General features: G+C 41.6%; 2 protein-coding genes across 15 annotated transcripts in view; one reads left to right on the plus strand and one right to left on the minus strand.

Moving 5' to 3' along the window:
- Positions 1 to 6,030, plus strand: part of LOC124029232 (calcium-dependent secretion activator 1-like) — a 176,884-nt gene extending 170,854 nt beyond the window's left edge. For all 12 annotated transcript variants that reach the window (XM_046341047.1, XM_046341052.1, XM_046341056.1 and 9 more), the window contains 2 exons: positions 4,184 to 4,288; positions 4,712 to 6,030. In XM_046341047.1, coding sequence (XP_046197003.1) covers positions 4,184 to 4,288; positions 4,712 to 4,888 — 282 coding nt within the window. In that variant the 3' untranslated portion in view covers positions 4,889 to 6,030. The remainder of the gene's footprint in view (positions 1 to 4,183; positions 4,289 to 4,711) is intronic.
- Positions 6,031 to 17,628: 11,598 nt separating this feature from the next.
- The window catches only part of LOC124029311 (receptor-type tyrosine-protein phosphatase gamma-like), a 274,161-nt gene continuing 265,620 nt past the window's right edge, over positions 17,629 to 26,169 (minus strand). For all 3 annotated transcript variants that reach the window (XM_046341087.1, XM_046341081.1, XM_046341073.1), the window contains exons 16-29: positions 24,109 to 24,205; positions 23,935 to 24,017; positions 23,627 to 23,761; positions 23,195 to 23,329; positions 22,282 to 22,454; positions 21,918 to 22,053; positions 21,581 to 21,727; positions 21,266 to 21,359; positions 20,695 to 20,771; positions 20,106 to 20,234; positions 19,844 to 19,990; positions 19,398 to 19,540; positions 19,180 to 19,315; positions 17,629 to 18,940 (exon numbers count right to left, since the gene is read on the minus strand). In XM_046341087.1, coding sequence (XP_046197043.1) covers positions 18,794 to 18,940; positions 19,180 to 19,315; positions 19,398 to 19,540; positions 19,844 to 19,990; positions 20,106 to 20,234; positions 20,695 to 20,771; positions 21,266 to 21,359; positions 21,581 to 21,727; positions 21,918 to 22,053; positions 22,282 to 22,454; positions 23,195 to 23,329; positions 23,627 to 23,761; positions 23,935 to 24,017; positions 24,109 to 24,205 — 1,779 coding nt within the window. In that variant the 3' untranslated portion in view covers positions 17,629 to 18,793. The remainder of the gene's footprint in view (positions 18,941 to 19,179; positions 19,316 to 19,397; positions 19,541 to 19,843; positions 19,991 to 20,105; positions 20,235 to 20,694; positions 20,772 to 21,265; positions 21,360 to 21,580; positions 21,728 to 21,917; positions 22,054 to 22,281; positions 22,455 to 23,194; positions 23,330 to 23,626; positions 23,762 to 23,934; positions 24,018 to 24,108; positions 24,206 to 26,169) is intronic.

The raw sequence follows: 26,169 nt of genomic DNA on the forward strand, positions 1-26,169 counted from the left end.
AACTGTACAGTATTGTGGTGCACAGATGTGTGTGTGTGTGTTGGCTTTGTGTGTCTGAGAGGTGTGCGGTACAGTGATTCAGTATGTGTATTAGCTGTGTATTAGTGTGTTTGAAAGGTATTATTTGTGCAGTAGCATTCTGTACCAGCACTGTCACTGTGTGTTGGCTTTGTGTGTTTGAGAGGTGTGCTGTTTTGTGCTAGAGAGGTGTGTTGTACTACTGTGAAGTATGGTTGTTTTCATCTTTGAAGTCAACACTGGCTGTCCCTGTCTGTCTCCTTGTATTTCTACACTGCTAAAAAGTACCTCATCCCTACTGTTTCTGATGTGTGGCTGTTAGTATAGCTGCTTCTGACCTGGCCCTACCATGTTTGACTGTTTACGTCTTTTGAGCTGTGGATGTTTTGGTTGCAACAGTGTTTAAGTTTGTTTTTCCGTTACTGTCTGATGATTAGATATGATGGTTTTATAAACAATATTTTCCCTCCTAATGCTATTATATTCCATCCATCACTTTGCATGTATTGGCAACACTCCCCAATGCTGCATCTGTCTCTCTCTCTTTCTATCTTTCACTTATTCATTTCAACAACTTTACTTTTTTTTCTCTCTCTCAATTCTTTCTTTCTTTATTAACCCCATAACTCCTACCGCCTTATCTCTCTTCAGAAAGTGGCACTTATCTCTAATGTTGCATTGTTTTAGCACATTATGTTGAATGGCATGAATTCAAGTCAAATAATCTTCCTGTGTACATCTTCTAGCATGACCCTTCTCCTCTTAGAGTTCTGCCTCAGTCCTACTACTATACTACCATACTAACATACTATCATACCCTTATACTACTATACTACCATACTACTACTGTATACTACCATACTAACATACTACTAATATATACTACCATACTACCATTCCACTATACTACCATACTAATATACTACCATACTACTATACTAACGTACTACTATACTAATGTACTACTATACTACCATACTACTACACTACCATACTACCATACTACTACACTACCAATACAGTGCCTTCGGAAAGTATTCAGACCCCTTGACTTCGCACATTCTGTTACATTACAGCCTTACTCTAAAAATGGATGAAATAGTTTGTTTCCCTCATCAATCTACACTCAATACCCCATAACGGCAAAGCAAAACCAGATTGTTCATATTCTTTCGCTAATTTATAAAAAATAAAAAATAAAATCTCATTTCCATACACTACCGTTCAAAAGTTTGGAGTGACTTAGAAATGTCCTTGTTTTTGAAAGAAAAACCAATTTTTTGTCCATTAAAATAACATCAAATTGATCAGAAATACAGTGCAGACATTGTTAATGTTGTAAATTACTATTGTAGCCGTAAACGGAATATCTTTATATGGAATATCTACATAGGCGTGCAGAGGCCCATTATCAGCAACCATCTCTCCTATGTTCCAATGGCACGTTGTGTTCGCTAATCCAAGTTTATCATTTTAAAAGGCTAATTGATCATTAGAAAACCCCTTTGCAATTATGTTAGCACAGCTGAAAACTGTTGCTCTGATTAAAGAAGCACTAAAACTTACCTTATTTTGTAACTGCGTTTGTCTGTTGAAAGAAGAGAGTCGGACCGAAATGCAGCGCGTTGGTTACTCATGACTTTAATGAATGAAAATGCGGTACATGAAATAACTGAAAGACGAAAACAACAAACGGAACGTGAACCTATTACAGCCTATCTGGTGAAACTACACAAAGACAGGAACAATCACCCACGAAATACAAAGCGAAACTATGGCTCCCTAAATACGGTTCCCAATCAGAGACAACGAGGATCACCTGACTCTGATTGAGAATCGCCTCAGGCAGCCAAGCCTATACAACACCCCTAATCAGCCGCGATCCCAAATAATACAAACCCCAATACGAAAACAACATATAAACCCATGTCACACCCTGGCCTACCCAAACATATAACAAAAACACAAAATACAATGACCAAGGCGTGACATCTTTAGACTAGTTGAGTATCTGGAGCATCAGCATTTGCGGTTTTGATTACAGGCTCAAAATGGCCAGACACAAAACACTTTCTTCTGAAACTCGTCAGTCTATTCTTGTTCTAAGAAATGAAGGCTATTCCATGCGAGAAATTGCCAAGAAACTGAAGATCTCGTGCAATGCTGTGTACTACTCCCTTCACAGAACAGCGCAAACTGGCCCTAACCAGAATAGAAAGAGCAGTGGGAGGCCCTGGTGCACAACTGAGTAAGAGGACATGTACATTAGAGTGTCTAGTTTGAGAAACAGACTCCTCACAAGTCCTCAATTGGCAGCTTCATTAAATAGTACCCACAAAACACCAGTATCAGAGTCAACAGTGAAGAGGCAACTCCGGGATGCTGGCCTTCTCGGCAAACATTTATAAAAACCTGTTTTTTCGCTTTGTCATTATGGGGTATTATGTGTAGATTTTGGAGGATTTGTATTCATTTAATCCATTTTAGAATAAGGCTGTAACGTAACCAACTGTGGAAAAAGTCAAGGGTTCTGAATACTTTCCAAATGCACTGTATTTGAACTACCATACTACCATACCACTATACGACACATACAGCCAACAAATCTCTGCACGCACGCACGCATCCACCCAGCCACCCACCCACCCACCTACCTTCCAGGTCTGCATGCATTGCACGCACGTAGGCTCAACTCGACCATGTGAAGTGGACAGGCATCAATCCGCTAATATCTGACCTCAAGCGCCAATCCAAAACCTCCTGACCTATCAGTCATCTCTACAGGACAAACAAACCTGGGTCCAATCAAATTAGAGCTAGGGCAATTAGACCAGTGAAACCATTCAAAAACCAACCAAAACAAGTCTAATCCTGGCCTTCCAGGCCCTCATTCCAGACCCTCCAGGCCCTCAATCGTGACCCTCCAGGCCCTCATTCCTGGGCCTCCAGGCCCTCCAGGCCTTCATTCCTGACTCTCCAGGCACTCATTCCTGGCCCTCATTCCTGACCAGGCCCTCAATCCTGACCCTGCCTACTCACTCCACATTACTCAAAGTTTATATATTTTTCTGGACGAGGGAGGTGACTATCTCCTATCTTCCTTGGTTCATCACTCCTCTCTTGTGTGCTTTTCTCTTATAACTTGATGTCTGATATGAATAATCTAGATCAATCTTATCCTACACTCTGAATGCATGAATGAAACGATCTTCTGAAAAGGTATAAGAAAATAGCACAACTGTCTGCTCCTTGCCTGCCTAACGCTTTCCTCATTTTCTCACTATGATTTAATTTTCCGCAAATGATCGAGTTGAAACGACACTGGAATGTTCTAAGACGTTGTGATGTTGCAAATAAGTATTGAAGAGTCTTCATAGGGCTTTAGCTCTAGTCTGGAAGTACATTTGAAGTAAATAATTTACTTATTTAAATTCAGATACAAATTATGTATGGCATTTATGTTTAGTTTATTAAACACTATATAAGATTGTGTCCCTCAGTGTACTGGAGCCAGAATTTCTGTGCCAGAAAACATCAAGATTGTATAGATTGTCTACTACTAATACTAATGTCTACTACTAGTATACCCTGGCAATTTATTAATCATTTAATTGTTTCCCTCAGATTTTTGTAGTCCTGCAGTGATTGGAGAAATGGGAATTATGAAATAATAATGTTTTTTTCTGAAACAGTATTTTATGCATGTTCAGTGTGTGCTTCTATTCACCACTACAGAATTGTGTCTTCTCTGTGTGTGTGTGTGTGTGTGTGTGTGTGTGTGTGTGCGTGTGTGTGTGTTTCCTGGAGAATACTGTGAATGTCTGTGTGAGTTAAGTGTCAGAAAGTACTTCCCTATGTGTGTGTGTTTTGCTTGTAAGACGTGTGTATGTGTTTACTAGTAAACATATCAAGTTGCATTCAGAGAGCTCTAGTTTGCTAGAGTGTGTGGTGTGAGTGTGTGTGTGTGTGTGTGTGTGTGTGTGTGTGTGTGTGTGTGTGTGTGTGTGTGTGTGTGTGTGTGTGTGTGTGTGTGTGTGTGTGTGTGTGTGTGTGTGTGTGTGTGTGTGTGTGTGTGTGTGTGTGTGTGTGTGTGTGTGTGTTTGCTTTCGTCAATGTGTGTGTGTGTGTGTTTTGCTGGAGAACACTGTGTTTGTGTGTGTTGCAGCAATGGTACACAGCCACCATGAACCTACTGGGGACTTGGCTCACTGAGCGAATGGACCAGCAGCTCCATGTCTACCAGCTCAAGATCCTCATCAGGATTGTCAAGGTAACTCACTGGCAGGGAGGGGTTAATAACCTGCACTGTAACCCAGGTACTGTAACTTTTTATACTTTTTTATTTCACCTTTATTTACCTAGGCAAGTCAGTTAAGAATTCTTATTTATGATGGCCTACAGACTTACTGGCACCCCAGGGGTTAAATCTCTTTTGAGACTAGTGTCGCCTTACGTGATGGCAAGATGGGAACGTGATTGAAAGGGTGTGTTGACAAATGTAGCTTAGGGGTATGGTAGGTGTTATAGTGTGCTGGAGATGGTGATCTCTTTATAATTACTATCACTGATTTCCATGTAGTCTACCTCTAACCTGGTGAAACACATTCTTTCTAGAGCCTTTAGTTACTGTCAAAATTATCATCCCTCTGTACCGGCTAACCAATTTACTCATAAATCATCCTTCTCCTTGTAGAAAAAGTACCGTGACTTCCGTCTGCAGGGGGTGCTAGACTCCACCCTGAACAGTAAGATGTATGACACGGTGAGGAACAGACTGACCCTGGAGGAGGCCAACGCGTCCATGAAGGAGGGAGGCATGGGGGGAATCTCCATGAAGGACAGTGACGAAGAGGACGAAGACGACGACTAGAGCCCGGCACCACCCAACACAAGAACTGGCACCTCCCTTTACCCCTGTCTGACTCCTGTCGCCACACCCACTCCTCTCACAAGTTTTGAGTTAGCCTGGTAACCAATGCATGTACCAACTCTGTTACTCACATATCAACTCTAGGACCTGTTTGTCAGCTTGAAATGCCCATGAAGGACCTGTAATAAACAATACAAATAGTAATTACTATACTGAGGAAAAATGTTGAAAAAATAAACCATGATCGACAGTTTAGCTGTGTCATGCTGAAGATAGCACCGATGATCTTTGTCGCAATGATTTCTAAATTCATTTATATGTGTTCCTAAGCAATATGGAGTACCATTTGTTTGACAATGTTGAGTGAGATTATTAGGTGTGTTCCTGTCCAATGCAAACCTATATGGCGCTTCTTTGTCGTATTCTACATTCATTATAATGGTACATTTTTGTGACGATTAGTGTATGTACCCTTTTATTTGTCTTATCTGTCTTTAAGTGGATGTTTCAAACTGAAAACTAAGTTCAAAGCTGTTTAGGATAAACGTCTTCTCGTCTACTCACTCTACTCTCAACCCCATAGTATGTTCTACAACTTGCGTTTCCATATCTATGTCAATGCTCTGTGACTTCATAATCTCTCACCCTAACACAAACGAGACATTGTCCAGCAGCCATTTTGAACTAAAATGAGTGGGTATTCTAGAAATGCAATATTCTCATAGCTCCATTTTGATATCTTGTTGGAGATTATATTTTTATTTCTACGTTGTTGAAAAGACCTTGAAACAGGTTATACTCTATTTTAAATTGAGTTGCACTTTTACAGAGAAAAAAGCGCTAAAAAGAAAAAGTGTTTTTATTTACCAAAATTAAAGTTGGTCCGTCTTTTTTGTTTGATTCCGTAGTTGATTAGGATGAGCTGTGTGGCATTTCCTTGGTTCTCACTGTTGTTTTGTATATACAACGTTGTACATTGCATTCTGAGCCATTGCTGCATGCCTGTGGGTCCCCACCCTCTGAACGCTTTCTGTTTTCTGTGTGAAATTAGCTGGTGGATCATTCTTGCTTTTGCCTTATGAAAGCCAACAGTTGTAATATGCAAGAGCTGTGGCCTCTAAATAAAAATTACTGTACAAATACACAGTTGTTTTCCCTTTTGTGTTATTTATATAATGTTTGTCAATTACCTATTTGACCGAGGGAAGGGGAGAGGAGATCTTTTTAAATCTGCACACAGGGACAGAACAATGTTGTCACGGATCCCTCTGGAACTTTCCTTGCGCACACCTGGTCCCTATTCCCTCTGATTGCATTTGTATATATGTGCCCTTTGTTCACCATGGTGCTGGCAATTATTGTTACAATGTCCGTTGGTGCGTGTGAGTACCTGTGCTGTGTGTTTTGGTTTTTGTGCCGTTGATTACGGGTCTCGTCCCGTGTGTTAATCCGTGTGTTAACCCGTGTGTTAATCATTGTGTGCGTGTGTATTTATTCAAGGTACTCCTCGCTCTTTTGTTTGGGTTTCAACCCTGTGTTTTTGTTACATGCTTGTTTGGTCTTTGTCCCCGTGCCCTTATCCGGCACGCCGTAATTTGGGGTATATTAAAAAAAGCCTATTACGCATTACTGCGCCTGTCTCCCGAGTCATTGTTACCAACGTGACAAATGTCCATAATGGTGAGGTTAGGTATAACTGTAAAACAACTACTGGCAACCAGAGGGTGATAATGTTACCATAGAAAATAGAACTGACCTCATCACTAAGCTAAGGTCCCTCGAGACTGAACAGCTCCCTCTGCAACTGGATCCTGGACTTCCTGACGGGCCGCCCCCAAGGTGCTGAGGGTAGGCAACAACATATCCACCACACTGACCCTCGACACAGGGCACCTCAGGGATGAATGCTTATTCCCCTCCTGTACTCCCTGTTCACCCACACTGTGTGGCCACGCACGTATCCACCACCATCATTAAGTTTGCCGATGACACAACAGTGGTGGGTCTGATCACCAATGACGATGAGACAGCCTATAGGGAGGTTAGAGATCTGGCAGTTTGGTGCCAGGACACAACCTCTCCCTCAACGTGGGCAAGACAGAGGAGCTTATTGCGGACTACAGGAAACGGAGGGCTGAACATGGTCCCATTCACATTGATGGGGCTGTAGCAGAGTGAGTCGGTGTCAAATTAATTCAAATCAAATGTATTTATAAAGCACTTCTTACATCAGCTGATATCTCAAAGTGCTGTACAGAAACCCAGCCTAAAACCCCAAACAGCAAGCAATGCAGGTGTAGAAGCATGGTGGCTAGGTAAAACTCCCTAGAAAGGCCAGAACCTAGGAAGAAACCTAGAACCGAGGATAGTCCACATCACTAAGAACCGATTATGGTACAAACTCACCAACACAGTTGGGAAGAGGGCGTGACAACTGCTCTACATCCACCCGCCAGGCGCTACAAAGGGTAGAGTGTATGGCGCAGTACATCACTGGGGCCAAACTCCCTACCATTCAGGACCTCTAAACCAGGTGGTGTCAGAGGAAGGCCCTTAAAATTGTCAAAGACTCCAGCCACCAAGTTATAGACTGTTCCTTCTGCTATGGTATGGCAAACGGTTCTGGTGCTCTAAGTCTAGGACCAAAATGCTCCTGAACAGCTATCCCTAAGCTATGACTGTTAAATAAAACTTGAGGGCAATATTTTCACTCTGGATGAATTGCGTGCCCATAGTGAACTGCATCCTACTCTGTCCTAGATTGCTAATATATGCATAGTATTATTACTATTGGATAGAAAACACTCTGAAATTTCTAAAACTGTTTGAATTATGTCTGTGAGTATAACAGAACTCATAGGGCAGGCAATCTTCCAAAAAAGAAGTGAAATTCTGAATGTGGGTCAAATTGGACGTCATCGCCCCTTCCTTTCCAAACAAGATATGCACTTCCTATACCTTCCACTAGATGTCCTCATTCTGTAGAACGTGGAATGGAGATTCTGGTGTGAACTTTGACCGAATGGGAGGGGAAATAGTCACGGTCTTGGCAGAATGCAATTTCCCTGTGGCGCATTTCTCTGTGGGTGCCACCATTGTTCCATTTGGCTGCAGATGAAAACGTATGATCCGGTTGGAGCGTTATTGGATATATATGAAAATTACATCCTAAAGATTGATTCTCTACTTAGTTTGACCAGTTTATTCGACCTGGAATATATATTTTTGAAGTTTTCGTGCGAGTTGTCCTGGACCAGCGTCAGCATTTGGGCACGTGAGCTGAAAGTGGTAGCAAATGCAGCTAATTGGACACTTGTATTGGACATTATGGAACAAAACAATGATTTATTGTGGAACTAGGACTCCTTGCACTGCATTCCGATGAAAGATCATCAAAGGTAAGAGAATATTTATGATTTCGTATTTCTGTTGACTCCAACAATGGCGGAGAAATACTTTTACGTCTGAGCGCTGTCTCAGATTATTGCATGGTAGGCTTTTTTCGTAACGTTTAAAAAAAATCTGACACAGAGGTTGCATTAAGAAACAGTGTATCTTTAATTATATGTAGAACATGTATCTTTAGTCAAAGTTTATGATGAGTATTTCTGTTATCTGGTGTAGCTTTCTATAATTCCTCCGGATATTTTGGAGGCATTTCTGAACATGGCGTCAATGTACACCGAGATTTGTGGATATAAATATGTATATTATCGAACAAAACATAAATGAATTGTGTAACATGTCATATGATTGTCATCTGATGAAGATTTTCAAAAGGTTAGTGATTCATTTTATCTCTAATCCTGCTTTTCTGACTCTATCTTTGGCTGGAAAAAATGGCTGTTTTGCTTTGATTTGGTGGTGGTCTAACATAAATATATGTTGTGTTTTCGCTGTAAAAGATTTAAAAAATCAGACATGATGGGTAGATGAACAAGATGTTTATCTTTCATTTGCTGTATTGGACTTGTTAATGTGTGAAAGTTAAATATTTCTAAATAATATTTTTGAATTCCCTGTGCTACCTTTTCAGCTGAATGGGGGGGTGGAGTTCCCCTCGGGGATCGCCTTGCCATAACAGGTTTTAACCAAATTCATATGCCTCGGCGTCATAATATATAGGCCTAAGGCCGAGACAATAAGAAGACACAGTTGCAGAATAAATTCAAGCACACATTTGTTTCATTACAAAACTGGAGAGACACATCTGTCTGGTGAAGTTCACAAAACATATTTCATGCAACAAACAGTTACATGACCTACAGCATGGTCAAGCAAGGTTATGTTTCCCATATTTTTGGACCACTAAACAACTATTTATTTAGAACCACTGCGAGTTATTGTAAGTTGAAAAGAAATAGGAGCTGCCTCCACTATTCCAGCAAAATTTCAACTTCAATGTTATCTAATCACCTGTGCTTAGTCTGAAAACTAAAATAAATACTCCTATCTACGTAAGGTAAACATGATGAGGCTGTGCATGGGACTGATTTCTCTCTGTATGTGTGTGTGTGTGTGTGTACAAACATGTTTACTCACACCAATGCCATCCTCCTCTTTCATGTTGTCTAAACAGTCTATGATTCTGTCATACAGTACATGCCTTTAGTTTTTGATGTACTAGGCTACCTGACTAAAATACTTGCTTGCTAGCCTAACTTCCTTTCATGGGTAACGATACACCAGGCCAGCTAGTTAACATTAGTATACTACATCTAGCTACATGTTGAAATTCCATCCTCTTGGGCATGGGGCACAATGTATGACTTTATGGTTGGATCAGAATCACCGTTATAATCATTGGCTAGTACGGAAAATTAAGTAAAACCACAGGTCCAAATCCCTATCTCCATCCCATGTCTAATTTAGGAAAGGGCTGATTTTAGCTAACTAGCGAGACACCGGAGGACAACAACACAACGAGATTCAACAATAAAAACAAAATTCTGTCAATAATGCCATTTGGCTAGCTGGTGATGTGATTGGCTTGAAGTCAAATCCAAACTGGCTTCCCTTGATACTTTTTTTGGTGCGCCACGACCATTCACAGCTGAGCTCACTCAGTTTAACTCAACACTGATTGGCTATTAAAAATGTATCAAGGGAGGCCAAATACTCTTTCTGACCTGACAGCATCAGATAGATATCCTACACACACACTGAGTCAGACAGAGTTGTTTGGTCGGAGGCTTTCTACGGTGAGATATATTCAGTATCCTCTTACCCATTGAAGGAAATTTATGAAACACAAAGAGAAAAAAATATTATTTTTTATGTTTTTCACTTGGAACATTTTTGCTGGATGTCTGGCTTCCCTTGGCATCCAAGAATACACACCACTGTACACACTGGACTCTACCCACATATTCACACATACATACACTGACACTCCAACACACTCACTCACTCACTCACTCACTCACTCACTCACTCACTCACTCACTCACTCACTCACTCACTCACTCACTCACTCACTCACTCACTCACTCACTCACACATAACACGTACACACAGGCACACATTCGCACAAACACACACACACACACACACACACACTCATCACATACACTGCTGTTACTTGCCACATTCAAAACAACTGGGAACTCTGAAAAATACGAGGTCAAATCATGACGTCAGTGATCTTCAGGTCGGAAAGTCAGAGCTCTAGAAAGAGGCCAGAGTTCCCAAGTTGTAATTTCCAGTTAGATGACCTTTCAAATAGATTTTTCCCAGTAGGAGCACGTTTTTTTCCAGAGTTTCCAGTTATTTTGAAGGCACTGAAGTCGTAAGTCTGAGATTTCCGAGTTCAAAGTTGTTTTGAACAACTGCCTATTATCTTTCCTGTTGCCTAGTCACTTTACTACTACCTGTCACACCCTGATCTGTTTCACCTGTCTTTGTGCTGGTCTCCACCCCCTTTCAGGCTCTGCATCTGCCCTCGTGCTCCTAGACCTTAGTGCTGCATTTGATACCATCGATCATCACATTCTTTTGGAGTGATTGGAAACCCAAATTGGTCTACACGGACAAGTTCTGGCCTGGTTTAGATCTTATCTGTCGGAAAGATATCAGTTTGTCTCTGTGAATGGTTTGTCCTCTGACAAATCAACTGTACATTTCGGTGTTCCTCAAGGTTCCGTTTTAGGACCACTATTGTTTTCACTATATATTTTACCTCTTGGAGATGTCATTCGAAAACATAATGTTAACTTTCACTGCTATGCAGAGGACACACAGCTGTACATTTCAATGAAACATGGTGAAGCCCCAAAATTGCCCTCGCTAGAAGCATGTGCTTCAGACATAAGGAAGTGGATGGCTGCAAACTTTCTACTTTTAAACTCGGACAAAACAGAGATACTTGTTCTAGGTCCCAAGAAACAAAGAGATCTTCTGTTGAATCTGACAATCAATCTTAATGGTTGTACAGTTGTCTCAAATAAAACTGTGAAGGACCTCGGCATTACTCTGGACCCTGATCTCTCTTTTGAAGAACATATCAAGACTGTTTCAAGGGCAGCTTTTTTCCAGCTATGTAACATTGCAAAAATCAGAAACTTTCTGTCCAAAAATGAGGCAGAAAAATTAATCCATACTTTTGTCACTTTTAGGTTAGTCTACTGCAATGTTCTACTTTCCGGCAACCCGGATAAAGCACTAAATAAACTTCAGTTAATGCTAAATACGGCTGCTAGAATCCTGACTAGAACCGATTTTTTTCTCTAAATTTCATATTACTCCAGTGCTAGCCTCCCTACACTGGCTTCCTGTCAAGGCAAGGGCTGATTTCAAGGTTTTACTGCTAACCTACAAAGCAAAGGGCTTGCTCCTACCTATCTCTCTGAGATGGTCCTGCCGTACATACCTACACGTACGCTACGGTCACAAGACGCAGGCCTCATAATTGTCCCTAGAATTTCTAAGCAAACAGCTGGAAGCAGGGCTTTCTCCTATAGAGCTGGTCTGCCTACCCATGTGAGAGACGCAGACTCGGTCTCAACCTTTACGTCTTCACTGAAGACTCATCTCTTCAGTGGATCATATGATTGAGTGTAGTCTGGCCCAGGAGTGTGAAGGTGAACAGAAAGGCTCTGGAGTAACGAACCGCCCTTGCTGTCACTGCCTGGCCGGTTCCCCTCTTTCCACTGGGATTCTCTGCCTCTAACCCTATTACAGGGGCTGAGTCACTGGCTTACTAGGGCTCTTTCATACCGTCCCTAGGAAGGGTGCATCACTTGAGTGAGTTGAGTCACTGATGTGATCTCCCTGTCTGGGTTGGCGCCCCCCCCCCCTTGGGTTGTGCCATGGCGGAGATCTTTGTGGGCTATACTCGGCCTTGTCCCAGGATGGTAAGTTGGCGGTTGAATATATCCCTCTAGTGGTGTGGTGGCTGTGCTTTGGCAAAGTGGGTGGGGTTATATCCTTCCTGTTTGGCCCTGTCCGGGGGTGTCATCGGATGGGGCCACAGTGTCTCCTGACCCCGCCTGTCTCAGCCTCCAGTGTTTATGCTGCAGTAGCTTGTGTGTCGGGGGGCTAGGGTCAGTTTGTTATATCTGGAGTACTTCTCCTGTCCTATCTGGTGTCCTGTGTGAATTTAAGTATGCTCTCTCTAATTCTCTCGGAGGACCTGAGCCCTAGGACCATGCCTCAGGACTATCTGACATGATGACTCCTTGCAGTCCCCAGTCCACCTGGCCGTGCTGCTGCTCCAGTTTCAACTGTTCTGCCTGTGATTATTAATATTTGACCATGCTGGTCATTTATGAACATTTGAACATCTTGGCCATGTTCTGTTATAATCTCCACCCGGCACAGCCAGAAGAGGACTGGCCACCCCACATAGCCTGGTTCCTCTCTAGGTTTCTTCCTAGGTTTTGGCCTTTCTAGGGAGTTTTTCCTAGCCACCGTGCTTCTACACCTGCATTGCTTGCTGTTTGGGGTTTTAGGCTGGGTTTCTGTACAGCACTTTGAGATATCAGCTGATGTACGAAGTGCTATATAAATAAATTTGATTTATGTAAATGTGATATATCCAGTTGTATTTTATTATACATTTTCAAAAATTCTAAAAACCTGTTGTTGCTTTGTCATTATGGTGTATAGATTGATGAGGGGAAAAACATTTTAATCCACTTTAGAATAAGGCTGTAATGTAAGAGGTACAGGAAGCGGCACAGGTCCTAATCCAGGCACTTGTCATCTCCCGTCTGGATTACTGCAACTCGCTGTTGGCTGGGCTCCCTGCCTGTGCCATTAAACCCCTACAACTCATCCAGAACGCCGCAGCCCGTCTGGTGTTCAACCTTCCCAAGTTCTCTCACGTCACCCCGCTCCTCCACTCTCTCCACTGGCTTCCAGTTGAAGCTCGCATCCGCTACAAGACCATGGTGCTTGCCTACGGAGCTGTGAGGGGAACGGCACCTCAGTACCTCCAGGCTCTGATCAGGCCCTACACCCAAATAAGGGCACTGCGTTCATCCACCTCTGGCCTGCTCGCCTCCCTACCACTGAGGAAGTACAGTTCCCGCTCAGCCCAGTCAAAACTGTTCGCTGCTCTGGCTCCCCAATGGTGGAACAAACTCCCTCACGACGCCAGGACAGCGGAATCAATCACCACCTTCCGGAGACACCTGAAACCCCACCTCTTTAAGGAATACCTAGGATAGGATAAAGTAATCCTTCTCACCCCCCCTTAAAATATGTAGATGCACTATTGTAAAGTGGCTGTTCCACTGGATGTCATAAGGTGAATGCACCAATTTGTAAGTCGCTCTGGATAAGAGCGTCTGCTAAATGACTTAAATGTAATGTAAATGTAAGAAAATGTGGAAAAAGTCAAGGGGTCTGAATCCTTTCTGAATGAACTGTACATACTGCATCTACCGCAATTTCTTCAAACCCCTGCACACTGACTCTGTACTGGTACCCCGTGTATATAGCCTAACTGTCGTTGCTCATTGTGTATTTACAGTTGAAGTCAGAAGTTTACATACACTTAGGTTGTAGTCATTAAAACTAGTTTCAACCATTCTACACATTTCTTGTTAATAAACTATAGTTTTGGCAAGTCGGTTAGGACATCTACTTCGTGCATGACAGGTTATTTTTCCAACAATTATTTACAGACAGAGTATTTCACTTACAATTCACTGTCACAATTCCAGTGCGTCAGAAGTTTACATACACTATGTTGACTGTCCCTTCAAACAGCTTGGAAAATTCACGAAAACGATGTCATGGCTTTAGAAGCTTCTGATTGGCTAATTGACATACTTTTTGTCAATTGGAGGTGTACTTGTGGATGTATATCAAGGCCTACCTTCAAACTTAGTGCCTCTTTGCTTGACTTCATGGGAAAATCAAAAGAAATCAGCCAAAACCATCCTTGGGAGCAATTTCCAAATGCTTGAAGGTACCCCGTTCATCTGTACAAAGATGAGTACGCAAGTATAAACACCATGGGACCACGCAGCTGTCATACCACTCAGGAAAGAGATGTGTTCTGTCTCCTAGAGATGAACGTACTTTGGTGCGAAAAGTGCAAATCAATCCCAGAACAACAGCAACGGACCTTGTGAAGATGCTGGAAGAAACAGGTACAAAGGTATCTATAGACACAGTAAAACGAGTCCTATATCGACACTGCTCCAAAACTGCCATAAAAAAAGCCAGACTATGGTTTGCAACTGCACATGGGGACAAAGATCGTACTTTTTGGAGAAATGTCCTCTGGTCTGATGAAACAAAAATAGAACTGTTTGGCCATAATGACCAATTTGTTTGGAGGAAAAAGGGGAGGCTTGCAAGCCGAAGAACACCATCCCAACCGTGAGGCATGGGGGTGGCAACATCATGTTGTGGGTGTGCTTTACTGCAGGAGGGACTGGTGCACTTCACAAAATAGATGGCATCATGAGGAAAGGAAAATTGTGGACAACAAAGTCAAGGTATTGGAGTGGCCATCACAAAGCCCTGACCTAAATCCTATAGAACATTTGTGGGCAGAACTGAAAGTGTTTGTGAGCAAGGAGGCCTACAAACCTTACTCAGTTACACCAGCTTTGTCAGTAGGAATGGGCCAAAATTCACCCAATTTATTGTGGGAAGCTTGTGGAAGGCTACCCGAAACATTTGACCCAAGTTAAACAATTTAAACGCAATGCTACCAAATACTAGTGTATGTAAACTTCTGACCCACTGGGAATGTGATGAAAGAAATAAACACTGAAATAAATAATTGTTATTCTGACATCTCACATTAAAATAAAGTGGTGCTCCTAACTGACCTAAAACAGGGAATTTTTTTACTGGGATTGAATGTCAGGAATTGTAAAAAACTGGGTTGAAATGTAGTTGGCTAAGGTGTATGTATACTTCTGACTTCAACAGTATTTTCAAAGCATGTGACAATTAAATTGTATTTGATAATAGTACAACCTGTAACTGTTTCCTTCCGTTGAAGGAGAGGAGGACCAAAATGCAGCGTGGTTAGGGATCAACATGTTTAATAAGGACAACAAACGTGAACACTACAAAATACAAAACAATAACTGTGAAAATCTCAAAACAGTCCTATCTGGTGCTTAGACACAAAGACAGAAGACAACCACCCACAAAACAGGCTACCTAAATATGGTTCCCAATCAGAGACAATGACTAACACCTGCCTCTGATTGGGAACCATATCAGGCCAAACATAGAAATAGACAAACTAGACATACAACATATAATGCACACTCACGTCCTGACCAACACTAAAACAAAGAAAACACAAAAGAGCTATGGTCAGAACGTGACACAACCCAATTCAAACCGTGCCTTATACTTTGGTCAATCTGACAAATACACAACACCAGGTTGAAGTACATCAAAACCAATACTTTATTTAATGTATAGCAATACAATTTACGTATTAAATAGCACTATTAAACTTCAATAACATGATATCATATAACAGTACCATAGTAATGCAACACCATGGTACAATCATACAATGATAGAATATAATAAATGGAAAAAACATTTCTTTATTTTCAAGTTTACAAAATAGAATGAATGCTGAACTTGCTTAGATGGATTGAGGCAGCAAACTTTACTCAGTGACTCCCTGGATGTTCTCCATCCATAGCACAAATTGGTCTGATATTCAAAAGGGGAGTAATAACATTCTTTGCCCAGACAGAACAAAAAAAGAATCATGGTACCTTATTCCCTATATAGTGCACTCTTTTTCACCAAAAGTATTTTATTTTATTTAACCTCTATTGAACTAGGCAAGTCAGCTAAGAACAAAACCTCTATGGGAATCCCAATCACGGCCAGTTGTGATACAGCCTGGAATCGAACCAGGGTCTCTAGTGACGCCTCTAGCACTGAGATGCAGTGCCTTATAATGCTGCGCCACTCAGGAGCCCAAAAGTATGGCGCTATATAGAGAATAGGGTGCTATTTTAGATGCAGTAATGGACTTGTTCTGGAATGTGATGTCGGTCTACTTGTCGGAGCCTTGGGGCTCTATTCGCTGAAGCGTTATAGAAATGTAAAGGTCATTTCTGAAATGCAGTGTTTACCTGAATGCAGTCTCCGCTAACGCAGGGACATGGCCTTTACATTTCTATCAAGTTGTAACGCTGAGCTTCTGCGACACAGATTGAATAGAGTCCTTAATTCCTACATACTCTCCACAAATGCAATGAGTGATAGTAGGATAATGTTAAAGACAATAGCTTAATATGAAAATATAAAGGTCTATGATGATCACACAGCATAGATTATAACTTCCAAGAAGATTGGTCCTTGAAGTAAATATGTACATGACCTTGAAATAGCAAATTACACTAATGTTATAAATGAAATATGTATAAAGCATAAAGTTAATAATAATAACAATAATAGTTACAGGCAAAAACATTTTTTTGCTGCCAATAATCATTTCATGACAAATGAGCATGTAGGCTGTGTTTACACAGGCAGTGCTATTCTGATATTTTTTTCACTAATTGGTCTTTCGACCAATCAGATCTGAAAAAGATCTGATGTAAAAAAAAATCTAGGATTGGTCAAAAGAGTTAGGCAGCCTGTGTAAATGCAGCCCTAGTAAGTCAGGACTTTTCTTCAAATGTTGGAGAGTTGTGACTTCATTTAACAAGATACTTGTTGAGAGAGAAGAGCAAAAAATAGGAACAAATAGGAAAATACAGCATGTATGTATCAGTACAGGGTACAGCTACAGGATACAGTATAGATGGGTAAAGTAGATGTATGTATCAGTACAGGGTACAGCTACAGGATACAGTATAGATGGGTAAAGTAGATGTATGTATCAGTACAGGGTACAGCTACAGGATACAGTATAGATGGGTAAAGTAGATGTATGTATCAGTACAGGGTACAGCTACAGGATACAGTATAGATGGGTAAAGTAGATATTGTGGTTTGGTGTAAGCGTTAGATAAAAACAACCTATTTTAGCCCAGTTAAAACAACATGGAGCAGTATGGACTGACACATTGGACTGGTTTTTAGGATAAAAGCTTCATGTGACACTTGTTTACATTTTGGGCAAACAACTTTGTTGCAATTTTCAACCATGTCTTTGGTTATAATGACAGTAAAACACTTCACCCTCCAGATTATGTTTAGACCAAGAACTACATTCATATGGTAAAATGAAAGCCATGTTTAATATGACATAAACTCCGTTGTAATGGAACAATTGATGCCAGACGAGTCACATGTAGACCTGGGTTCAGAAACTAACTAGTATCATTTATTAAAACAAAATTGACAATATGGGTCTCAGTGTGTCCAAGCACCAATCCACACAAGGCGAGAGGAGGAATGACAGAGTATACAAAACCAGCTGCTTAATATGATCAAGTATATAGTCATACGGATTACAAAACAATAGAAATCGTAATATAAAGCAATGAATGTTCACAGTAGTTGTTGTAATACCACTTTAAAAAAAATCAAAGTAATGGGTACAATTTACAAATAGAATGGAGATATTTGGGTAATAAAGGAATAGTATGTATAATCTATAGATTATAAATGCTCCTGGGATAAGGTGGGTTTTACTGAATAAGAAGCGTTGGGTATACTTTATTTGGATAGTCCTGATAGGGCATCTACAGATGGGCATACCATCAACAAACGATCTGTTGATAAGCAACTGCTTGCTAAGGTTACGGTCAGAGTCAGGTATAGAATAAGGTTTAGGGTAAAGGTTAAATTTAGGATTAGGATAAGGGTTATGGCTAGTAGAGTTGAAATCTTACTGATAAATCTGTAGAGCATCTACAGATGGAATACGACAATAAAGTCTTACCGAAGAGTTGACCCGGTGATAGTGTTGCAATGCTTGTTAAGTGAGCTGTACTGTCATACACTGAACTCTGACAATCTGTATTGAGAAATCTATTGGACTGGATCATGTTGAGCTTCAGGGTTGTCCTTGGTCCTCATTCTTCATTCATTGAAGCTAAAGTCTGTTCTTTGCCACAATCCAAAGAGATCCAATGAGTGTAGAGTACAGTGGAGCCAGGGTCTTGTTAATGGTACTGTATTATCTAACGGGGTTTTAGGCAGTAACACCGACAGTGTAGTGTAAACTGGACAGAGACATTTTCTTTTTCCTCACGTGAAACAATGTAACAGTTAACAACTCTCAGCAGGATAACAATTAAGACAAACAATTATGAAGAAAAAAATAAATATCAAAAAAGTTTATATCAGTGTAAAAAAGGTAATCAGGTTATTCATTTAACCAATATTTCTGGCTAAAAAGGCCTCAAGGAAAGTCCGCCAAAGTTCTCTTTGTTCCTCAGAGTTGTACAAATTAAGTGCCTTCGGATGATGGTGTGGTCAGTCAGACCCGTAACCAGTCATATCAGAGACCAGTCAGACCAGCGACTCCATGCTCTCAGCAGGATCTGATTGGTCAATGATGACCACCACTCCATTAGTGTCCATGTAGATGGGGCTGATCCCACTGTCTCTGCTGCTCACCAGGCTCAGCATGGCCTTGTACAGGTACTGGTACTGCTCCTGGACACAGAGGCACAGGGAGAGAGGAAGACAGAGAGACAAATGTTACAACTAAATGATACTTCTAGGTCTATTCTAAGATTGCTGACATGTCAGAATGAGCAATGACAACCCATCAAGTGATATTTGTTCCAATGACTGACTGGAGATTTTGCTTAAGTTAAAAAAGTTATTGCTTATTGCCAATTATTGAAGCCTGACAGCACCAACCCTCCTGGCTGGGTCATGGGTGAACTCACTATGTCTGTGAAGACTCCCGGCCTCATGAGGTTGATCATCTTAGCCACCTGATAGACATCCACAGCCCCTTCACTCTCCAACTGCTGAGACAAGGTGGTGAGGGCACACAGAGTCCCTGCAGACACTGCCCCAAATCTACCAGGGATATGGAGGGACATGTTAACACACATACCTACTCCTGATATACCAATACATGCATGCCGACACACACACTTACTCATCGTGTATAATGGTGGGTCCGTCTCGGGTCATAGCCTCCTCTTTGATGACGTTGATGAGCTCAAAGGTACCGCTGAGAGGGGCATCGGGGTTGGGCCATTTAGGGCACTGGAAATGTCTCACCTCCAGGACATAGTCATCCTGTTAGAGGGAGAGATATTAGACAAGACAGACAACTAGGACACTGAATATACAGTACTGCTACCTCAGGCCAGCACTGTAGTTTAGCTAAAGCCCATCTGATGATACTTAGTTTGTATTAATGGGAATAATTAACTTCTAAATGTATTCAAATACTACTTTCCTATCTAGTTTGAAGGATCACTCTGGGACACACATGGCCCTTCCATCTGCGTACAGGTATGACAGGGTCTGAGAGGGTTTTATACACTCACACAGGTGAGAGTTTACTTGTGAAAGGTCAAAGGTGAAGGGTTACTGTACCTGCGTGGCCTCCAAGATGAAGTCGTGGATGATGATCTGTTCTTCGTTGGAGAGACACAGTCTGTCCTTGCTGATCAGGGTGACGGTGAAAGCGAGGCAGTTCATTGCCTCCTCTCTGCTCGGCCAGTACACAAACTCATCCTCAGCCTAAATACAGACATACAGGTTAGATGTGTGTAATGTATGTGTGTGTAACCAGGCGAGAACAGTAGAGCGCTACTTGACTAAATGTTGTAACCTTCTGGCCAGCTACTCTACTCACCAAACCATGGTTGTCTGCAAGCATGACGATGATTTGGGCATTGTGGTCCCAGATCATTCTCCAGAAGTCTGTGGTGGTGTGGGGTAAAGGATGCTGGGTAATGATGAACTCATTACTCCTGTAGTAACCCTGCGTGGCCCATGGTTGAAGATCAATATGTAAGCACTCATACATAGTCAACAACTCAGAAAATCTTCTATAACATGATTACCAAATTACCTTTACGTTGTCTAAACATCAGAAGGTGTCTGTTGGGTTTTGTGTCTATTGTGTCCGTTAGGTTTTACATTTGATCTAAATGAGTTTTAAAAAGTTACGGTGATGCGATGAGTACTGTGTACAGGCCCTTGTCTCAATTTCTCAGTATTAATTATTCCTTATAATACATAATTGACTATTATTCACTAAGAGGCTTCACACAATAACAGTTTGAAATGCAGAGTAATTATAATCATCAAGGGAACAGAAGATATCGTTCGACAGAGTGTGTGTGGTGAGCATTGTGTGTGTGTGTGTGTGTGTGGTGAGCAGTGTGTGGTGTGTGTGTGTGTGTGTGTGTGTGTGTGTGTGCGGTATAGCAGTATCATACCATTATGTAGGAGGCATTGATATAGTCTGTGCCTTTCATTCCAGGGAGAGGGGCCAGTCCTACGCGAGCTCGTTCCGCTAGAGCGGGAGAAAAAATACATGCATTCAATCACATCCATGGCGTTAGGGTGCCATGATACAGTACTAGATAATAATGAACATACAGTAATTGTTGCTGTGGCAACTAAAGCACTTTCCCTATGGCATAATAACATGGCCTTGTAAATAAACTCAAACTCTTTCTATAATGTCTCATGGGGGGAAATGGCAAAGCATGACGGCAGCGTAGCCTAGTGGTTAGAGCGTTGGACTAGTAACCGGAAGGTTGCAAGTTCAAACCCCCGAGCTGACAAGGTACAAATCTGTCGTTCAGGCAGTTAACCCACTGTTCCTAGGCAGTCATTGAAAATAAGAATTTGTTCTTAACTGACTTGCCTAGTTAAATAAAGGTGAAATAAAAAAAATAAAAAAATGACACCTCATTATCTCACTCAGTGCAGTAGATGATGGAGAATTGACAGAGTAATTGATAATGTAGCCTAGGATAGTATCTATAGAAATACTGTCCTCACATGGAACTACTGAGGAGTTGCGGTTCTTCTCCTTGTTGCAGTCTTTCTGGGCGCTGAAACACTCCACGAAGCTGCCGTTACTCTGGGTCAGCAGCTGGAGAGATAGAGGTAGCAAGACCGTGCTGTGAGATAGAAAAATCTCACCACGAACGGGTTTGATGTTTATTATGTGTGTATGTGACATGTATTACAGTGTTCAGTACACTGTAGTCCTTCAACTATGGAGTCTCTAAAAGACTCTATTCCTTATGGTTTGAAAGACATACAGTACGAACTACACTATACTACACCAAAGGAGGCTGGGGTTCATCATACCCTGAACTGCTTGTCGAGGCGGGTGCGGCCCCCCAGGCCGGGGGTGAGGATGCTGTTGACGTAACCATGGAGCTGCCAGGCGGGTACCTCTGTCTCACTGCCCAGGATGGCCTCCATCAGGGCATCATGGATGAACACATACTGCTCCTATAGTCCAAGGGGAAGGGCAGAGGGAGGAGGAATTAGACTGGAGAGAACCACTGAGCTTATGGAGAAGATCTCTCTAGCTAGTGTAACATTGTGTAGGAGATGACATTCTCTTCGGCAGTTACTGTAGCTGTATGATCTTTGTAGGTTTATCGGAGGTGTCATTTGTCACACACACAAACACACACACCTCTGTCTGGACCAGGTAGTTGCGTTGTGTGCGGATGTGTTTGAGAAAGCCCCAGACGTTGACTGTGCTTTTGTCTTTGATCTGCTGCAGCATGCTGTCGAGGACGATGTACGTACCCGTCCTCCCAACTCCAGCACTATACAACCAAAACACATGTTACCTACTAACTACCACAGGAGACCCATAGAAGGAGCTGTATTACTGATCGTAGACGAGACATCAATGAAAACTAGTGGTGTTTCTGATGACTTCTTATGATGAGGAAGATGATTTTGTGCACTAGGAAAGAGCATCGCCCTCTCTGCAGTAAACATGGGCGGAATCCATGTTTAGAGAACATAATTTTTCGAGAGAGCTATTGTACCTGCAGTGCACTAGGACAGGGCCCATGCCAGGTGCGCGTGCTGCAGAGGAGCGCCCTATAAAGGTGAGGACAGGTAGGGTGTATTCCGGAACGCCCATGTCAGGCCACTGGGTGTAGTGATACTGGATCACCATCCGCTCGTTCTGACGCCCCTTCAGGTTGCCCTTCTGACCCTGAAACAACATGGATGACATTTAAGATTGAACTGGCTGGAGTATGTTCACTTGGCAGATACGAAAGAATAAGGCACACAAGGGAAGACCTGCTGGATAAAGGGCCAATTTCCTTAGGCCTAGTCCAAAAACGATTTCCTTAGGCCTCGTCCAAAAACAATTTCCTTAGGCCTAGTCCAAAAACAATTTCCTTAGGCCTAGTCCAAAAACAATTTCCTTAGGCCTCGTCCAAAAACGATTTCCTTAGGCCTCGTCCAAAAACAATTTCCTTAGGCCTAGTCCAAAAACAATTTCCTTAGGCCTAGTCCAAAAACAATTTCCTTAGGCCTAGTCCAAAAATTATTTCTTTAGGCCTAGTCCAAAAACAATTTCCTTAGGCCTAGTCCAAAAACAATTTCCTTAGGCCTAGTCCAAAAACAATTTCTTAGGCCTAGTCCAAAAACAATTTCTTAGGCCTAGTCCAAAAACAATTTCTTAGGCCTAGTCCAAAAACAATTTCCTTAGGCCTAGTCCAAAAACAATTTCTTAGGCCTAGTCCAAAAACAATTTCTTAGGCCTAGTCCAAAAACAATTTCAATGGAGGATTTCTAATGAACATGATTCTTAGTGATTTTATCCAGGACTAATGTGTGTCTGGGGAAACCAGCCCTAAGCGGAGGTGTCCCCAACACAAGCACTATGATACGCATCTCAGTAGTACTGTAGACGTACTGTACGGGTATTGTAGCACTGGGACATACCTTTTTGACTTTGGTGTTCCGTATGAGGAATTGTCTCAGTGTGTAACAGGCGTGAACTTTAGTACTCTTTAGAGTCACCACAATGTTGCCATACTCCTCGCTGCTCTCTGTGGGCCAGTATTGGTCACATTTTCTCTGAGAAAGACAACAGTATTAATCTAATCTTCTCTGAAAAAGACAACAGTATTAATCTAATCTTCTCTGAAAAAGACAACAGTATTAATCTAATCTTCTCTGAGAAAGACAACAGTATTAATCTAATCTTCTCTGAAAAAGACAACAGTATTAATCTAATCTTCTCTGAAATAGACAACAGTATTAATCTAATCTTCCCTGTCAAACAACAATATGATACGCTCTTTAAAAGCCAGCTGTATATCATCCATTGTGAAAGACAACAGTAACAGCAACAGTCAGAGAGAGACCACCTACCCTCCCTTTCTCTACCAGGTTAGTGATCATGACGATGATACCGGTGTTCTGTTCCCACACCATCCTCCAGAAGTCCTCGAACGTGGACTTGAGAGGGCCCTGGGCGGCGATGTAGGCCTTGGGATGGTTGTAACCCTGTTGAGAGGAGACGTGGGGCTGAGTGACAGCAGTACACTCACACAGAGCCCAAGTACAGTACACATAAGGTGAGTACCAGAGCATATATAATGACAGAGAAAGAGAACACAGCATACATAAAAACACTTAGAATAGCAACTAAATACATCTAAAGCAGTTGGTTGACCTACATCTACATAGTTAGCGTTCATGTAGTCACTGTGTTTAGCATCCTTGCCAGCCAGGGGTCGTAACTTCACCCTACTGTGATCGTCTGGGAAATAGATGAAAGGAATATTAGTCTCATTCTGCATTGCCTTTTTAACATCACACATGAATATAACAGGCTGTCAGTGTTGACTTACAGGCCACGATGTTGATGTATCTGTTTTTGTGCTTGTTGTCAGGATGATTGGAATGTTCTGCAGTGATCTTAAGGTCCACCGTACAACGCTGAACCTCCTAGGGAGAGAGAGGTCAAGAGGGGAAGAAAACTATTTATTTTTCAAACAGCAAATGGTCTGATCAGTTAATATCAAATGGTCTGATATGTTTGAATTATATTAGATACATGATTATTATCATACGGTTTGTATAGTTGTGTGTGTATCCATACTAGAGGTCGACCGATTATGATTTTTCAATGCCAATACTGATTATTGGAGGACCAAAAATCCGATTAATCGGACGATTTATTTATTTATTTGTAATAATGACAATTACAACAATACTGAATGAACACTTATTTTAACTTAATATAATACATCAATAAAATCAATTTAGCCTCAAGTAAATAATGAAACATGTTCAATTTGGTTTAAATAATGCAAAAACAAAGTGTTGGAGAAGAAAGTAAAAGAGCAATATGTGCTATGTAAGAAAGCTAACGTTTCAGTTCCTTGCTCAGAGAACATATGAAAGCTGGTGGTTCCTTTTAATATATCAGTCTTCAATATTCCCAGGTAAGAAGTTTCAGCTTGCAGTTATTATAGGAATTATAGGACTATTTCTCTCTATACCATTTGTATTTCATTAACCTTTGACTATTGGATGTTCTTATAGGCACTTTAGTATTGCCAGTGTAACAGTATAGCTTCCGTCCCTCTCCTCGCTCCTCCCTGAGCTCGAACCAGCAACACAACGATAACAGCCACCATCGAAGCAGTGTTACCCATGCAGAGCAAGGGAAACAACCACCCCAAGGATCAGAGCGAGTGATGTTTGAAACGCTAGTAGCGCACACTAACTAGCCAGCCATTTCACTTCGGTTACACCAGTCTCATCTCGGGAGTTGATAGGCTTGAAGTCATAAACGGCGCAATGCTTGACGCACAACGAAGAGCTGCTGGCAAAACGCATAAAAGTGCTGTTTACGCGCCTGCTTCTGCCTACCACCGCTCAGTCAGATACTTAGATAATTGTATGCTTGTATGGTCAGTCAGATTATATGCAACGCTAGATAATATCTAGTAATATCATCAAGCATGTGTAGTTAACTAGTGATTATGATTGATTGTTTTTTATAAGATAAGTTTAATGCTAGCTCGCAACTTACCTTGGCTTACCGCATTCGCGTAACAGGCAGTCTCCTTGTGGAGTGCAACGAGAGAGAGGCAGGTCGTTATTGCGTTGGACTAGTTAACTGTAAGGTTGCAAGATTGGATTCCCCGAGCTGACAAGGTGAACATCTGTCGTTCTGCCCCTGAACAAGGCAGTTAACACACCGTTCCTCGGCCGTCATTGAAAATAAGAATGTTCTTAACTGACTTCCTTAGTTAAATTAGTATTAAAAAATAAAATAAAATAGGCAAATCGGCGCCCAAAAATAATCGGCCAATCTGATTAATCAGTCGACCTCTAATCCATACATCTGGGACAATTAGCCTAGTGTTGCGGCTGTATGTCTGTACTCTGTTTGATTGACATAGTATGAATCATGTAGGTTCACCTGCACCCACCTATGTGCGTCTGTGTGTCTGTGTGCAGTGCGTGCAGTGTGTTCCCTCTGGAGAAGTGTTAGCTTTGTGCCTCCACCTGATCACAGGGACAGTGTGTCCCTGTCCAGCCAACCAGCAACTAGACTGTTAATTAACCTGCCTCACACTCAGCCATCTGCTCCACAACACACACTTCTTTCAGTATAAATACACTGAACAAAAATATTAAAAGCAACACGTAAAGTGTTGGTCTCATGTTTCATGAGGTGAAATAAAAGATCCCAGAAATGTTCCATACGCACGAAAAGCTTATTTCTCTCAGATTTTGTGCACAAATTTGATTACATCCCTGTTAGTGAGGATTTCTCTTTTTCCAAGATAATCCAACCACTTGAGAGGTGTGGCGTATCAAGAAGATTTTTAAACGGCATGATCATTACACAGGTACATCACAACACAATGCCACAGATGTCTCAAGTTGAGGGAGCA

The sequence above is a fragment of the Oncorhynchus gorbuscha genome, linkage group LG03 (genome assembly GCF_021184085.1).
Source record: "Oncorhynchus gorbuscha isolate QuinsamMale2020 ecotype Even-year linkage group LG03, OgorEven_v1.0, whole genome shotgun sequence".
Lineage (NCBI taxonomy): Eukaryota > Metazoa > Chordata > Actinopteri > Salmoniformes > Salmonidae > Oncorhynchus > Oncorhynchus gorbuscha.